An 18,180-nucleotide genomic window follows, 5' to 3' on the forward strand; every position below is an offset into this window, starting at 1 on the left:
GCGAGAAACACGATGGTGCCATTGGTTTTCTCTGAAATTATCTCCCAAGCTCAAAAAAGCTCTCAAAGTGAGGCCCAAATGGAGGGGATATCCCGCCCTACCCTAAGAGTCCACCTCTACATCAAGACAAACTCTCCATGCAAAGATAGGGATCAAATACATTGACACGGCTGCCACTTTTTTTGGGGACTCCAAAACTGAAAACACTGCATCACTGCTAATGTACTTGCTCCCTATCTTTGCATGGAGAGTTTGTCTTGATGTAGAGGTGGACTCTCAGGGTAGCGTGGGATATCCCCTCCATTTTGGCCTCTCTTTGAGAGCTTTTTTGAGCTTGGGAGTTGATTTCAGAGAAAACCAGTAGCACCATCGAGTTTCTCGCGAACTTTTACATAAGAAACGACAGTCAAATCGCAAATCCCTCACACATGCAACATCTCCATAGAGAGATATGTTGACAACTTTTCCTAGAAATTCGTGGTATATGAAAGGAAAATTGGCAACGCCTGGTGGCTCATACGGCGTTTTCTCTCAGCATGGCAGTAGTTCGCACCACTGCTGGAGCTTCTAAGAGAATGAAATCAAAGGCGTGGCGTGAATTGCGATATATCGATTGTTATACCATCTGAACTTATAGAAAAGGATCGATAAACAGGGTGTTCGCAGCGAGCGCCTTAATGATCGATTCTTTACCATAGGTTTAAATGGCATAACAATCGATACATCGCAATTCACGCCACGCCTCTGAATGAAATCAAATCGACGAAAGCGAGGAAGACAATGGGAGAAGCCATCAAACGAGAGAGAAGTCCCCGAGGATTTAAAGACTTCTCGTAATTGTATTTACGACAAATTGCAGCTGTTTAGAAGGTCCACCGAAGTGAAAACGAGAGGAAATTATATGAAAGGAAGAGCGGTAAAAATAATTTCGACAGCTCCATAATTTTTACAGCGAATCAAAATGATGGACAAGGCTAAAATCGCAAGACACATAATTAAGAATTGTGTTGGATCATTTGGACCGAGTTCAACGAAAACCCGTCCATTCACATTAAATTCAAACTGAGAAAAAGAGGTATGTAGTTTCATCTCGCTGTAAAACTTCACGGTGAAGACAACTGTTTTCGTAACCGAAATGTTTTTTCTCGACTTTGAATTCTCGTCAAGCAACAATTCACGACTTGTTGAATTCAATTTTAACTCATAGCTCATGTTCCTCCCTAAGTGAAACTTTATGCGTTTCTTTTAATTGAACTTCATTTTGCAATTAGGATCTATAATTTGTGGCTCATCCAAAAAAACACTTTATTGCATAGGAAAGCTAATGGTATCGATACGTACGTTGTTTTTAAACTGAATTTTCACGGAATGAGTCAGTTGCGCCACACTGAGAAAAATTTTTGTGTTTTTGAGTTCCTTCCGGTAAAATTAGGAATTGAAACATAAGCCAACCCTAATTTTGTTTTTTTAATCTAGGTAAAGTGTGCATTCTCTTCCGCAAAAAAGCCAATGCAAAACGTGTTCCACTTCCCATGTTAACAAAATCTATTGGTTCTTTTTCCTCTCGATGTAGAATCTTTCCGAATCTTGTTCTATTGGTTTAAAACAAATACCGTGTGTCATCTCAGGGCGCAAGGTTTGGATGAAACGATTCTTCTTACGAAATGTCCACCTGTGCGTTTTTGAAGCGGGAAGCTTTAGGAAACGAATATTTCTCACGGTGATTGTAAAGTTAGGAGAGTCTTTCAGACTTTTCCGGTGTGTTCGTCGTGTAGCCATTTGTGTCAGAAAAAAGTTTTTTTTTTTTTTTTTTAAACTCTATCTGAAGTTTGTAACACGCCGATTGTCCGCCATTCGTATTCGTATGCAGATTATTGCTTGTAAAGATGAGTCTGAAATTTTAGTAATCAATTGCATAATGAAGTCTAGTTAATGATACACGCACGTGCACTGGCTGTTCGTCCTAAAAGACGGATAAAACCGATGTATTATAGTAGAAACCACGGCATGTACACGGATAAAAAAACTTCGTGCGTGGGACCCGAAGTTTAGGTCATATGGATCTCTGAGGTTTTCGCATTGATCATCTGAACACTTTAGGTCCAGCTGCTGAGGTTTGGATCACACCTCTGAAACTTCAGTTCTTACATCTGAAGTACTTCGGTTTTCACATCCGAACAACCTCGATTCTCACATCCGAAAAACTTCGGTTTTCACATCTGAAATGCTTCAGATGTAAGAACTGAAGTTTCAGATGTGTGATCCAAACCTCGACAGCTAGACCTAAAGTGTTCAGATGCTCAATCCGAAATCTTCAGGGATCCATATGACCTAAACTTCGGGTCCCACTCACGAGTTTTTTTATATCCGTGTAGAAACCACGGCATATGCACTACAGCGGTGGATGAAGTCTTACAGTTTTTACCCCCGATTGTCGGAACAAATATCTTCCTTATAAAATATAGTACTGAGAACTCAGCTCATTAAGCACATTCAGACGAAGCGCTACCGTTCCCGTGCAAATTCTTCGTAAATGAGGGAAGATTAAGAAAGCAATCCTAAGGATTCCTCGTAACTTAAAGGAGAAAATTGTTTTCGAACAACCCGATGAAACACAGCTCGCACCATCGATCCCCTGTATGGATACGCGATTTTACAGAGGAGTCAGGAAAGTTAGTTTCTCACTGCGTAATGCTGTTGAAATGATAAAGCGCCAGGAGGAGACGGGAGGGGGATGTAACATGGGTCGTAAATCGGCAATAAAAGCGAAAACTCGGGGCGTTTGTTTAAAACTCATCGGTGGGGCGTTTCGCAAATGAAAGGAGGACGCAGAAAAGTTGCGAACGAGTGATTCGATGATAAAAACCGCACATGTCGATTTTAAAACGACCCCTACGCTCCGCTCAAACGCATGTATTCCAGGGTTCATCAGATGTGGAACAAGCATAGAGTGATTTGAGTGGGTTGCTCCGATGATACCTAATTCGTCGCTTTTCTGGCGTAAGAGCGTATCTCGATTTGTGTATGAGCCTCGGAATTCATGGTATTATATGTAAAGTAGGGATCACGTGGTAATGTAGATACGCCCTAACGTCGGAGGGGTGCGAATTGAGCCGGGGGTGGGCGTTACTGCTGTTTAATGGGGCTGCGACGGGTTAACGCGAAATTGGTCGAGTATTACAATGCTCCCGAGAACTCGGGTCTCAGTCCGCGCACTTCAGATCAGAAGTAGCTCCGACGAGAAACTTGGAATCTTAGATGGGACTCGAGCCGGGGGGTGCGAAACCATGATAGCTGGGCCTGTTGCCTTTTGGGGAAGAATATGATTGCAATCAGTCCATCGATGATTTCTGGATTTTATATTGAATTCAGGGCTGGTATTTTTGCGTCCTTATCATGAGTCTTTTTTAAGTTTATGCTTGGTTAAGTAGCCTTAAGAATTTAGTCAGCTATTCTCGACTTTATTTGAATTAGTGAGTTCGAAAACATACCAAATCGGGTTTTTTTCCGATTTTCACTTTTTTACAGTTTAGTAACACATATGGATAGAAGCATCTGCGCGCAAAGGAAATTTCGAAATTGCAATTATTGGAAGTGCTCGAAACAGCGACGGGAAAAAGGACAGAATCGAAGTATTTCATTGGAAATACCAATTTTTGGCCTTTCATGAGAAACGGGTGACCATCCAATTTTGCGGTTTTCTTTTTTCGGTTCAGTATCCCTTGTACCAACAAGCTATACAAATATTCAAGCGTTATTCAGGTCGAAAAATATAGAATTTTCAGGGCAGAATATGAAAAATCAGCATCTGAAAGTCGGTGAGAACGGAAACACACCAACTCGGAAATTTTTAAACGCTTAATTCTCTGTCATCAAACATGGTGTATCGATTTCAACTTGGTGCTTTACAAAGTCTCTAAGTACTTGTCCTTTGGTACCAAAAAGGTTTTTCTTAAACTAACTTCTTCGCCCGCTGCGCAGTTTTAGGTGTTTCCTGAACAATTTTTTTCCGAGTTGGTGTGTTTTCGAACTCACCGATTCATTTATTGCGCAGAGTATCAATCATTAACCTAGTTGACAAGTCTTAACGTATGTTTTTAATGCGTGCTGAATTTTCATATCACAAAGATGAACTGAATAACTAGTCCAAGAAAAAAAAATTGTATAGCAAAAACCATTTGCGATCGTCCAATAGGCTGTTTTTATGGAGTTATAATAAAAATGTTTCTCGGTCTTTCGTGTAAAAATACCTAAAGCACTACAGCTTGAATTAATGCTCTTTGATTTTTGATTTGTCTTCAATTTATGAGAATAGGAAATAATATGTCGACACCGGAATTAAAGTAATAGCTCGGTCGTGAGATGAATTATAATTGCCTTTTAAAAACGTCGTTCAATCGGTAATGTCTGGATTTAAGAGTTGCCTTCAATTGATAGGATAGGCAATATGTCTACATTTAAGTTGAAATAGCTGCTCGGCCGTGAGATGAGCTACAACAGCTCTTTGAAGAGCTTCGTTCAATATTGATAATTTCTGGATTAATGATTTGCCTTCAAATGGTAGAATAGGCAATATGTCTGCACCAAAGTTAAAATAGTTGGTATAGTCATCATGAGGTGAGCTTCACCAGCTCTTGTACCGTACCTCGTTTAACTCATGATGTCTGGATTTATGAGTAGCCTTCAATTGAGAGGATAGGCAACATTTTTACAGCGGAGTTAAAATAGTTGCTCGGGTAAGAGATGGACTGTAACAGCTCTTGAGCAGTATGTAAGTCAAATTTCAAACCTCTGAATGTAAACGCTTCTGGTTTACTTAAGGCGGCTCTTCGGCACTGTCGAGGACGAATTCAACGGTCGATAGATCGATTAATTAATAATTTCGGGAGTTTGGGACGTTCGTTCAGAATTTCTGAGCACCACGTTACTCTGTAGCACGTTTGATGTTTGGACTTATTAAAATTGAAGCAAAAAACACCTTGAAGTGACTCTGAAAATAAGTCCCGAGTGAATATCGCAAATCTGTGGCTCTATTGATTTGTGATATTCCATCACGACGTATTCTTGAAGCTATTTCAAAATGGTTATCGGTCAAGTTTTGTTTGCAAATACCTCGCTCACCAGAGGGCGATCTGATGTTTGCTCGCAAAAATATCCTCACATCTAAAAAATATCAATTGATCGATAGACCATAGAATTTTTCTCTAATGTCCTGAAGAAATCTGGAACAACATTTTGAAGAGAACTTCATTTTGAAAATGTTGTCTTTACTGTTTTTTCCGGTAACTTTACAATAGATTTTCCATCGATTCGGCTAGAGTTCCTTTATTTTGAGAGTTAAGACAATGTGAATCCATTTCTGATTGGTTTCTGTATTTTAGGCCTCCACAGTGTCACAAACGCACTGGAAAAAAACCACATTGAATCTAGAGTCCAGACTCTTGAAAACATTGACAAGAAAAAGGACTCTTGATTTAATCAGATTTAAGCTTGAATCAAAAGGAAATCCGTTCAAATTAAGAGGCTGGGTTCTTGATTTAAGTTAGATTCTGATTGAATCAAGAGTATTTTTTCTTGTCGATGTTTTTAAGAGTCGGGACTCTAAGATCCAATGTTTTTTTTCCAGTGCGGGAATGAGGATTAAATTTCCAGCAATTCCAAAGATTATAATCTGGAATGGACCGGGAGATTACGGGTTCGACAAGGAATAAACGGATTGAGAGAAGGAACGGAGAAAGGAATTTGAGAATGGGTCAATCAAAGATTACGAAGAACGTTCAAATTAAGTAATCTTAATTCCCGCTTGTGACTCCATGAAGAGGGTTTCTCTTAACTCTCAGTATAAAGGGACTCTAAATTCGGCAACATTACAAGAAACACATTACAATTAGGCTACATTCCCATAACGACCTACAATATCTGGCTCAGATTAGAAACAGCGTATACGCCACTAGTTTCCATATGCACATGAGTGTTTTATGGATGAACCTGAAATTGGACGTATTTCTATCAAACGGAACTATGTGCATTATGACGTGAGCCCTATTATGCACGTATTCTTATGGGTCTCAGGGTTCATGTCTAATTGGCAACGCCGCTCGGTTGCAAGGAGAATCCCGCGAACAAGGTCTAGTTCAAAGCTTCAGATGAGTGATGGAAACTGTAAATAAGGAAACCCCGTCTGCAACCGGGCCGCCTCACCTACAGAAGTGGGCGCTTTGTGTTGTCTTCCCCCCGCTCTTTTTTTCTAGAATAGCGTCGGGTTTGGCAGTAATTGCTGTAACTGGGCTCGCATTTAGCCAAATAGCCCTTATCTGAAATTAAATTTCCGCGCCCCGACGCGCGGTTTTACCCCCTTCCCCCTCCCCCCATTCAGTGAGAACTAGATTAATCCCGGGTCGACATTAATTGAATTTTTTTTCCTCGGCTACGGCGCGCCGAGCCGTTCGACTGTTTGAGTTGAGGAGTGCCTGGTCCGCGCCGGCCGGTGTGAAACCGGCCTGGTCGGGTTTTTTCTTGATTTCGAATCGTCGCACAGTGGATAGAGTTAATTACAGAGGTCGGGCATAATATGTTTTACTAAAACTGCAAATTTTGGTGTATATTCCATCACATTTAAATTTTAAAAGGTGGTGCCAGACAAAACTTTCACGAGATAACCAATGAAACCACTTTCAGAACCTCAAAATTTTGTATTAACGAATTTATAAGCTTTTAAAGTTTCCAAATTTCGTCCGACCTCCCCCATTGACTAGATCCACCGTGCGTCGTTTCCCGGAAGAAGGATCGTAACTCCGTTTCAAGGTTGCAAAGTAGGTCAGGTGCGTTGGTTACAGAATCGTGGTTTAATGCCTGATTCTTGTAGATCAGCTAAAAAAAATAAGATCCGTCCAAACAGCAACTTCATGCGTTCAATATTAACCGAGATATCGCGCTTTAAAAAATGCGGCTCATGACGTCATTCACCACGGCAGTGACACCCTTGGTTTCTTCCACCTCGCTTTCATCCGAGTCTGACGCTGAGTAACCAGTGCAAATGTGTGTCTCACTGGTTAATGCAATCAACGCAAAAGGCACCAAGGGTGCCACTTCCTCGGTGGATGACGACGTAAACCGATTTTTTCAAAGCGCGATATCTCGGTGAATAATAATCGTAGAAAGTCGCTGTTTGGACGGATCTCTCTGACCTATACGAGTATTCTGAGCATTTCATATAGAATGGACTGTTTGTATGTGTTGTATGTAAATGACAGAGTTCTCTGTGATTTTTTAAAAATTCGGCACTTTTCAACTTTGAATGCGTTGACGCTTACTTTGACCTTCTCGTGCAAGAAATGTATTCAATTTCAATGTGCTTCATCATTCAGTATTTTTCTCATCGTTCTAAATATTTTTTCTCTCTACGAGTATCGCATTTCAAAGGAGGAAAATGTCTATTGCATGACGAGAATCAAAATAGTGCAACGTGATCCAAATGCAGAAAAACATCAACGTCAGGATATCGTAGTCTACTTTCACAGATATTGGTCGGGTGCTTCACAATTTGATATATTCTGAAAGACACCTGGAATTCAGCCAGAGTTTCATAACTCATAACATTTGGCAGCTGCATAGTTCTCTCCTCGCTTGCACACGTAGTCGCACTTTAAAACTACGGCACCGAGACGAAATTAATATTTTACAAATGGAGAGAGTTGTTCAGCTTTAAGTGATATGGCGTGCCAAAAAAATAACTCAATTGGACGTATTTATATCAAACGGAACTAGGTGCATTATGACTTGCGCCCTGTTACGCACGTATTCTTATGGGCCTCAGGGATCATTTTTCAATGCACATAGTTTCGTTTGGCAGAAATACGTCCAATTTCATTCACACAAAGCAGAATCAAGGAAAGCGCGCAGTGGTCAAGTTTCAAGCTCGCCAAACCTGGCCAATCTTTTTTCATTATTTGAAAAATCCACTCACCGAGAAAAATGATTGGTAGAATCACCATTCCTTCACGCTGTATGTCACACAACATGAATTCAAAGTCGATGCTGCCAGAGGAATGGTCACCTTTACCAGTATACAGGGTGGGCCAGAAGTTCCAGGACGGTCGGCTAACTTTTGAACGGTTCAAGATAGAAAAATGAAACTTTGGGAATGTTCCTATCTCAAAGGGGACCATCTTTTGGGGGAGTCAAAATTTTGGTCCCCCCTAAGGGAGGGGGCGGGGGGCCCCCAACTTTTTTTTTCAAATGGCAACCCCTATCTAGTGATACCTCATTCGAAAGACCTTAAAAAACTAAGAATTTTGGCGCAAACCGCAGATCAATATCTTAATTTTTGACCGAGTTATGATACTGTCAAAGGTCAAATTTGACCTATTTTCAAAAAATAACAACTCCGGTTCAAATTATCGTAAAGAAAAAAATAAAACGAGAAAATTTACTAAATTTTGTTCGTTTTTTTGTAAAAATTGCAGAAATCACTTCGAACTAATTTTAAGGGGGGGTTCGGACCCCCAAATACGTCAATTCAAAGGTCATTCAATTTTCCCGCGAAATAAGCCAATTTCCCCTAGATTTGCCTCCACATTATCTCAGTAAGGTCAAAATCAGTTCAACATTACGTTGGGCAAGTCCCCAAATTTCAGGAAAAGTTAAAAAAAACCCAATTTAAACGGTCAAATTTAATTACCTTAAAAAAAAAGCCGGACTCGACATACTGTCCGTAGCTTTTTCTGGACACTGGAAAACTATCTATACTTCAGTGAAATTACGGACATTTTTTACAGCGCATGATAAAATTATAGGTTTCCTCTTACCTAATCCGGAATAATTACCACACCTCCAAAAATAACCAATTTTTACCCAAAATCTGACGTATGGGTTTTTTTAGTTGCATCATTTTCATCGTTATTACCGAGACTGATGGATGTATCTTCCTTCATACCAATGGTGCAAGATTATCTCGAAAAATTCAACTCTTAACAAGAATACCTTTTTGCGATTTCAGTCCAAAATTTTGCTGATTTTTCCATGCATAATTATTACAAAAATCAGTGAATCATCAGTCAGAAAATCGTCGCATTCAGTAAAGGTCCAGAACTTCCTGAAATGAAAACGTCTGTCTACCCCTACATTCGACGTTATTTCTGCCGTGCTAAAGAAAAACGTCGTATGAGCCTTCAGACGTTGCTAAGTACCTCCGATAAAAACCGAATACACTGGAATAATTCTGAAAAATATTTTCCGAAATTTTCAGAAAATTCTGTACGCAATCAAATCTAAAATATCCGAAAATTTCGAGAAAAATATGCATGAATGTTTTCAAAAATACATGTTTTATCGTAGGAAATTTGGCAACTCTCGTATGTTCATACGGCGTTCTTCCTTAGCACGGCAGATTTCGTCCGGAATTCTAACGTCAATGAATGAACGAGTGCGTGAGGTAATGGGAGTTGAGAAAGATATTGTGCACGATATCAAAACCAGGCAGCTGGTTTGGTATGGACACGTGCGGAGAATGGCAGATAGTCGGTTGCCCAGAAAGGTATTTGATTGGGTTCCTCCCGGAAGAAGGCGGCGTGGACGTCCAGTAAAAGGTTGGCGGGAGTGAGTGGAGGGGGAGATCAGACGGTGTAATCTGCCCGATGATTTGTGGGAGGATCGATTCCGATGGCGATTTGGAGTCGCGGAGCGCTCTAGTGCGCTGAGTTAGCGGCTTGATATGTATGTATTCTAACGTCACGACCAAGTCAAACTCCACGATATATGTTCCTTTTTTTCACCGTGTACGAGTGGGAACACTGAACCGTTGAAATGTAGTGACGTTCCCTCGTCCGGGAAATGACGGTGCACGGCAACTTTGAGGCGGAGCCCCGTGGGAGGCGAGTCGTGATAACGTCGTCTAACGCCGTAACGCGTTTCTTAGTGAGTTCGTTAATCTGAAAGAAACGTGTCGCACGCACTCTGCACTCAGCGCCTTTCCCGCCCCCCTCCCACCCAACCTCACCCACGAACCGCCCGGTGTGCGAATATGCACCGGCCGCGGAAAGTGTCTGACAAATAGCCCTCATTTCGAAGGGCGTTGCCGAGTACGGTGAAATTTCCCTCCGATAATTCGACTAGCAGAGGCGGATCCAGAAAATTGGCAACACCGGATTCCCTCCATTTAAACCTATGTTAAATAATCGATTCTTGTCGGAGCGCCTGGTCCTTCCATAAATCGATACATTTCCATAGGTTTGATAGCCCTCATTTCGAAGGGCGTTGCCGAGTACGGCGAAATTCCCCTCCAATAATCCGACTAGCAGACGCGGATCCAGAAAATTGCCAAAACCGGATTCTCTCCATTTAAACCTATGTTAAATAATCGATTCTCGTCGGAGCACCTGGCCCTTCCATAAATCGATACATTTCCATAGGTTTAAATGGAGGATAACAATGTTGCCAATTTTCTGGATCCGCCAATGCCGACTAGCATGCAGAATATGCCCAATCGACCGATCCGTGGACACGGGTTGACAGGGTGCACTGCCATGCTCAGGAAATGCGCCGTATGATCCTTCAGACGTTACCAAACTTCTTCTGATAAAATAAAACGTTCTTAAAACGTTTGGACGTTTTTCTCCCAAATTTTCAAAGAATGTATCCCGCGTTTTATTGTACAGCACCTGAAAATTTCAATGAAAAATATTCATAAATTTCCTCAAAAATTAATGCCGTATGTACAGAAATTAGGCAACATTCATACGGTTCATTTCATATGGTTCCTACGGTCGTTTTACTTTAGCACGGCAGTGCACCTCCAAACACTGAGTACCTGTCCAATACATATACTCTTGCAGGCGCAGTATAGGCAATTTGCATGTCGGAACGTGTGTTTAATGATGTAGCGATGGTAGTATTTACACGATGTTGAAGGCGCTATATCGGGGCCCGGAGTGATACGAATTCGCGGCCTCAGCTAATGACATCTATTGTATGTGCAGTATTGAGTGGTATGGAGTGAAACGTTACGTAACGAGTTCAAGTGATTTTTCGTCGAGTTCTTCGTCAGTTAACTTTGGAAGTTTTAAAGAATCTCGAAAGTATTCTCCGCAATACGTTCTTCTTTCCCCGCTAAATGGAAGCACCAACCCGTTCAGTAAATATTGAGCCTCACGCTCTACATGGCCCAATCGCCATTGCGCCCTTTCCTCCCAGAGATCATCAGGCAAGGAACCAGGCCACATCAACCATTGCAAAATTTAATTAGGTAATTTATTTTTTTAACATGACACGGTTGTGCGGACTTTTATGCAAATTTCAGTGAATTTTCTGCCGAGTGCGAAGCGCATTCCTTAAAATTTTCAAAAGTTTCCGCACGAACGTTCTCTCGTAAGCAATTAAATTGCCCAACTCGATTTGGCAATAGCTTATAAGCCTTGGTTTCTTTCTGCTAAAAGCCCATCCAAATAGTTGTCCGTGCTAAGGAAGAGCGCCATATGGGCATTCAGGCGTTGGCATATTTCATTGAATAAAAACCGAATTTACCGTAAAAATTCTGAATATTTTTCCTCTGATTTTTCAGACCATTTTGTTCGCAATTCAATCTAAACTATCTGAAAATTTCAAGGAGAAATATGCAGACATTTCTTCGAAAATACATGTTTTATCAGAGGAAATTTGGCAACTCCCGAATGCTCATGCGGCGTTTTTCCTTATAGCTTGGCAGAATAGCAAACCGCAGTCGATTTTCAGAAGGAGCCCCCGACGCGACAACGCGGCCTAATTTTCTCTCGCGGGGGGCAATGGCGCGAAAACTCACGACGAAAGAAAAACCGCAACCCGGGTGGTTAGCGTCGTGGCGGGCCGGGCCGGGCGGGGGGGGGGGGGGGCGTTTTGTTTCGGCCGGGAAATTGTGCATGTTGGGCGGGTGGAGGTGGGGTCGCCCCGCGTAACTCGGCGTTTCCGCTCTCCAGTATCCCCGAGAGCCGGAAAAGCTAAAAAAAAGACGCCAAATCAGGAAGTTTATGCATCAACAACACACAGCAACCCCCCCCCCCCCGCCCCAACCGCCGGTCCCCTCTAGACTCAGCGCCGGCGCCCGCCCACTTGAGAGTTCTCCGCACCAACTTAGCGCGTAATTATCCATTGTTTCTTCGGGCTCGTCTGGTTGCATACTCATCAGGCGTTGTCATGTGGGTAGGACTTCATTTTGGCGAGTATGGTCAAGAGCGTAGCGCTTGGGCGAGAAAATGTGTATCGTTCAAAAATTGGCTGCAGGTGCTGGACGCGAAACCAATAAACCATCAGAATAACAAAAAAACAGAGAAAATAAGTGAGAAAATGCATATCGTTCACGGAAAAAAAAAATTAAATTGCTGATTTAACAATTCAATTACTAAAAAAAGTGACTGCAATATTTCAACGTGAATTTCACAACACCAAAATGCTACTTTAACCATCCCCGTGGTTAAATTAGCTTACAATAGTGGTTAAAGTAGCATTTTTGTGTTGTGAAATCTACGTTGAAATATTGCAGTCACTTTTTTTTAGCAATTTAATTGTTAAATTAGCAATTCAATTTGTCCGTGATTGGGCTTGTAAGAAAACAATAAGAAAGTAAGGGAGACCGTTATCGGGCGACGTAGAATAGTCACAGAATAACATGTAAAACGGAAGTGGATTCGTGGCGAACCTTTTATTCCAGTTGATGATTCGTCATTTGTAATCCAGCATAAGAGTGTTAAAAATCTTGGGGTGTAAAGGGCCCTCGCGTCAATTTTCGTCTTAAAAAGTATTAGATTTTCTTCGCCTTGTGAAAGTACCTTATATATTTAACAAACGCGAACCGAGACGATGACCTATGATCGCGACTATGATCGTCAAAAGGCATGTTGCGTGTTTGTATGACAGTTAAATTGTATAACAAGTATCAACAGTAACGACAATTAAGTATAAAAAGGACTCGATTCGGATGAAATAACACTGAGATCTTTCAAAAACACTGTAATTTACAAATGAATGGTGGACATTCAAACTCTTGTAAGCTCTATTACCTGATGCTAAGATTATGTTTAGCGTCCTTCTCCATACAATATCCTAAATTATTTCGCTTCATGCACTTTTTATGGGAAAATTCCCTTTAAATTTTGTTTGTATCTTCATTAAAATAACTTATACTCTCCGGACTTCAGATTCCAGTTTCATTAGGGTAACAGCAGGCTGATTAGTGAAATTGATAGACAAATCTTTTAAACAAAGAGAAAATTGTGCGATCCCATTGGTTGCAGCGGGTGGTTGCAATGGACAAAGAAGTAAATATTATCAAGCAAACCAACGGCAACACATAAAATACCCTAAAGCCAGTCCATTACTTTCTCCTATAGTCTATAAAAACCGTCCGTTTCAGTTAGTAGGAGCGTACAATTTACCTAAAGTCTTTTTTGTCGATCAATTTCAATAATCAGCCTACAGTTGCAAAATATTAGCGACATCCAATGACGCTTACTATAGGTTTTAAATGTGCACTCTTGAACACCATTTCGCATTTAGGAACTACAATTTCTGGCTCCGTTTAGAAACAGCGTATGCTGCCTTGCTAAGGAAGAACGCCGTATGAGCCTTCAGGCGTTGCTATACTTATCAGCTCTATTACAAGATGAATTTTCTTGAAAAATTGTGAAAATTTTTCTTTAAATTTTTCAGACAATATTGTTTGCAATTTAATCTACAGCGTCTGAAATTTTCAAAGGAAATCGTGCATTACTTTCCTCAAAAATACATGTTTTCCCCGGAGAAACTTGGCAACTCTCGAATGTTCATACGGCGTTCTTCCTTAGCATGACAATAATTATGTACCTTTAGTTTCTGTGGGTACATAAGTGTTTGTATGGATGAACCGGGAATTGTAGTTCCTAATTGGACGTATTTCTATCAAACAGAACTATGTGCAGGTGAGAAATATGGGGTGTGCTGTAGAAAGCTGGATAAGAAACAATGTGGTCAGTGAGCGTGATTCCTTTCGAAGAATTGGAAAAGCGGGATTTTAAATTGAGCAAAGAGAACTATGTGCCAACTAAATGCAGGATGTATGAACTACGGGCATGGCACGAGAGCGTTGTGGACAGGGCTCATGAGTTAATGACCACTACGACTACTACGAGGAGCCGCGACGACGGCATCCATCTCCGTTGACGTCACTGGCGCTTTATTATTCTCATTCACTCTTACGGCCAGAGAACTGACGAGCACACCCCATATTTCTCACCTCCACATAAATCTGTTTGATAGAAATACGTCCAATGGAGATGTTGCATGTATGAGGAATTTGTGATTTGACTGTTGATTCTTACGTGAAAGTTCGCGAGAAACACGATGGTGCCACTGGTTTTCTCTGAAATCAACTCCCACGCTCAAAAAAAGCTCTCAAGTTGAGGTCAAAATGGAGAGAATATCCCACGCTATCCTGAGAGTTCACCTCTACATCAAGAAAAACTCTCCATGCTAAGATAGGGAGCTAATACATTGACAGGGCTGCCACTTCATTTGGGGACTCTAAAATTGAAACCACGGCAACTTTGCTAATGTATTTGCTCCCTATCTTTGCATGGGGAGTTGGTCTTGATCTCAGGATAGCGTGGGATATTCCCTCCATTTCGGCCTCAACTTGAGAGCTTTTTTTGAGCTTGGGAGTTGATTTCAGAGAAAACCAGTGGCACCATCGTGTTTCTCGCGAACTTTTACATAAGATTCAACAGTCAAATCGCAAATTCCTCACACGTGCAACATCTCCATTGAAAGTGTAGGTCTTCTCAAAAACTGATTCGCGACGAAACTGCTCATCTGAGCGATTGAGATAAAGCGATATTGTGCAGATACTGAAGTGACGGATTGTGAGAATGCGTGATCCTTGCGTGAAGCAGTGACACCGCTGCTGATGGAACCCGGGACGTAGCTTTGGGACAGAAGCGAGGCTATGTAGACATGGTGGCGTCATGCGGAAGTGCGTGGCGGGAGATTTGAATCGGCGGGGTTGAGAAGCCGTGGCTGCCCGGAGGCCGCATCCGATGAGCGACAGAGCCCCTGCCGGAGCGGATGGCTGCTGTGGCCGGACTCTACGGCTTCGGTGACGACTCCAGGACTATCGCCGCCCGCTTCCTCGAGCGGCAACGAACCAAGGACTCCGCTGATACGTACGTTCCATACAGCTACTTACTCTCTTTCTAGAGTCTATGTAGACAGAGTACGGCCATTCCTACACTGAAAAAAAAATCTCGGTGTATTTACTAAGAAAAGGGTAAAATTACCAAGAATTTAGGGTTCTATTTGATCCCAGTTTTTTCTTGGTAAAATTACCATTTATGGAATTGGTAATTTTACCAAGAATCTCGGTAAAATTATTGAACTTTCTCGGGAATTTTACTGGGCCTTGGTAAAAACGCCAATATTTTTTATCGACTGTGGTAGAATTGCCGAGATAAAATGGCAAAGTTACCAGGAATTGATTACCGATAAAAGTGGTATTCTTACCTGGAAAAAAGTAAAAATACCGGTTTATAGGTAAGCTTACCAGTCTGTCTTGGTAAAATTACCAATAATCGGTAAAAAAAGTGAGATGGTAAAGGTACCAGCGGACCTTGGTGAAAACGCCGAGAATTTTTTTTCAGTGTACACGGAGAAAAAAACTTCGTGCGTGAGACCCGAAGTTGAGGTCGTATGGATCTCTGAAGTTTTCGGATCACGTATCCGAAAACTGGAGGTCGAGCCGCCGAAGTTCGGTTCAGACATCTGAAGTACTTCGATATATGCCGAAGGGCTCGGATCACACATCTAAAGTACTTCGGTACATACCGAAGTGCCTCGATGTCTGACCCGAACTTCGGCAGCTCGACCTCAAGTTTTCGGATGTGTAATCAGAAAACTTCAGAGATTCATGTGACCTCAACTTCGGGTCTCATGCACGAAGTTTTTTTCTCCGTGTAGACAGAGTACGGCCATTCCTATTTTTTTACAGGAAATTTACCTATCTACAGGAAACTTGTGTGCCGCTTTTTGATTGGTCTCCGAGTTTAAGGTGGACTGAAAAAATATTTCTGTTCACAGGGCTTCTGCACTTCTTTTGTAAAAGTCACAGAAGCTTCCGTTATGAGGACGAAGTATTCTGTTCCCAAGCACGACCGAAGTTCTGTTCTCACAACAGAAAAATTCTGTAAGCGTAACAAAGAAACTGCACGAGCGCTGTGAACAGAAGGCTCTGTCGTCAGCACCATCTATTTTTTTTTCTGTGTGATTCGATGGACGCCATATTTTGTGTCAGGACGACATACGGTATATCGCATCGATTGATTCCATTTTTTCAGCTATTCATAATTTTTATCGAATTTTGAGATCGCAATTCTGATATCAGGAGACTTAAGAATTCATATACTAATTTTGACAAACAAATTCAACGTCATTAAGGCGTGGTTATTTTAGAGGAAAAATATCGCAATCGAGTGCAGTTTTGATATTTGAATCGAATGCGATATTTTTCCTCTAAAAAAACCACGCCTTAATGACGTTGAATTTGTTTGTCTAAATTGGTAAGTGAACTTTTTAGTCATCTTACAACAGAATTGCGATCTTTAACTTCTATAAAAATGACGATTAGCTGAAATAATGGAACCAATTGATGCGATATACCGCATGTCGTTCTGAAACAAAATATGGCGTCCATCGAATCACCTCAAGGCTATCATGATGCCTTTACGGCTGTAAGTAAACGAACGCTCCTAGATGTGTCATAACCTAAGTATTTCTGTCAAACAGAACTAAGGGCATTGAGGCATGAGCCCTATTATGCATATATTTTTATAGATCTCAGGGCTCATGTCTCATCGCACATAGTTCCGTTTGAAAGAAATACGTCCAGTTGGCACTTGTCTATATTCGGTTTGAGAGCGACCGCGATGCAGCAGTCTCTCCAATATCTGATCCAACCAGTCGTAATCCAACCAAAATAAAAAAAAACACTTCAGCCTTTTTTGGAGACCAATGAAAAACTGGTATAAAAATGACCGTACTCTCTTTGTACGTTTGATCGTTTGTTTACACCATTAGATCAAATGGATTGCATGTTGCAATTAGGAACTAAAATTTCTAGCTCACTTTAAAGACAACGTATTTACTATCAGTTTCCATATGAACTTAAGTGTTTTTACGGATGAGCCGGAAATTCTAGTTCCCAATGGACCACTAGACAAGGTGCGAATTTAAACAATCTGATACACGTTTCTTAACCAGAATTTCACGTAAAACACGATTAGCGCATCGAACATTACTGAAACTAACTCCTAACAAAGATATCAACGTTTTTATTTCACATTGGTTACGAGGAATTTGAACTGCCCGCTCACAAGAAACTCAAAGCTCTACGTGAGTCAAATCGCGCACTACAACGGTTTCAGCAAGCTTCTCAATCGAGCACTGTTCATCTCCCACCATGTGTTTTTCAAACTATAAGCAATTTTCTATAGGTGAGCTAAAGCGTCAAAATTCAGGTTGCTAGATTTTTAAATCGCAGATACTGTCATGATAACGTTCAGCGCGCGATGTGAATCACGTAGAGCATTGAGTTTTCATGAGCGGGTGGTTTGAATTCACGCATCAAGAATCATTAAATATCTTCGTAAGGAGTTGATTTCGGTAATTTTCAATGTGCGCATCGTGTTCTACGTAAAATTTTGGTTAAGAAACATGTATCAGAATGCTGAAATTCGTACCTTGTCTAGTGGTCCATTGCAAAAATTAGTGCAATTGCAGGAAGTGCACCAGCGCGTGTAACCAACGGTTAAACGGTTGCTTCGCAGGAGCGTGTTCTCGACATGCAGTCCAGCCCACAGATGGAAAATGAAATTTCATTAACAAAAAAAGTCTCGTTTTAATCCACTGAACACGTTCCTTTAGTCTCATTTCATTTTTTTCATGGCTAATAGTATAGTAGTAGCAGCATCAACCCCAGTTTGAGCATTTGTTTACCTCCAGCAGCGTTCAGCAGAAATGTATCGAATAATTCCGTTTGAATTCAAATTGGGTTACTTATGCGAAAAAGAATTAAAATTAACTCAATTGAAAGAAACTGTGGTAAAAAAATAGTGTGTTTTATTGCACCTTTTTAAACGTAGGTGTGCGTAGTTTTTTTTAAGCGTCAATGCACATAATTGACTTAAT

General features: G+C 41.1%; 1 protein-coding gene across 2 annotated transcripts in view; it reads left to right on the forward strand.

Moving 5' to 3' along the window:
* The window catches only part of Sh (Potassium voltage-gated channel protein Shaker), a 513,106-nt gene that overhangs the window by 204,780 nt on the left and 290,146 nt on the right, over positions 1-18,180 (forward strand). The window contains exon 1 of one of the 2 annotated variants that reach the window (XM_072305152.1): positions 14,766-15,164. The exons of the other annotated variant lie outside the window; for it this stretch is intronic. Coding sequence (XP_072161253.1) covers positions 15,067-15,164 — 98 coding nt within the window. The 5' untranslated portion in view covers positions 14,766-15,066. Of the gene's footprint in view, positions 1-14,765; positions 15,165-18,180 lie in introns of those variants that run through there. 2 annotated transcript variants of the gene reach the window in all.

The sequence above is a fragment of the Bemisia tabaci genome, chromosome 10, assembly GCF_918797505.1.
Source record: "Bemisia tabaci chromosome 10, PGI_BMITA_v3".
NCBI classification, from domain to species: Eukaryota; Metazoa; Arthropoda; class Insecta; order Hemiptera; family Aleyrodidae; genus Bemisia; species Bemisia tabaci.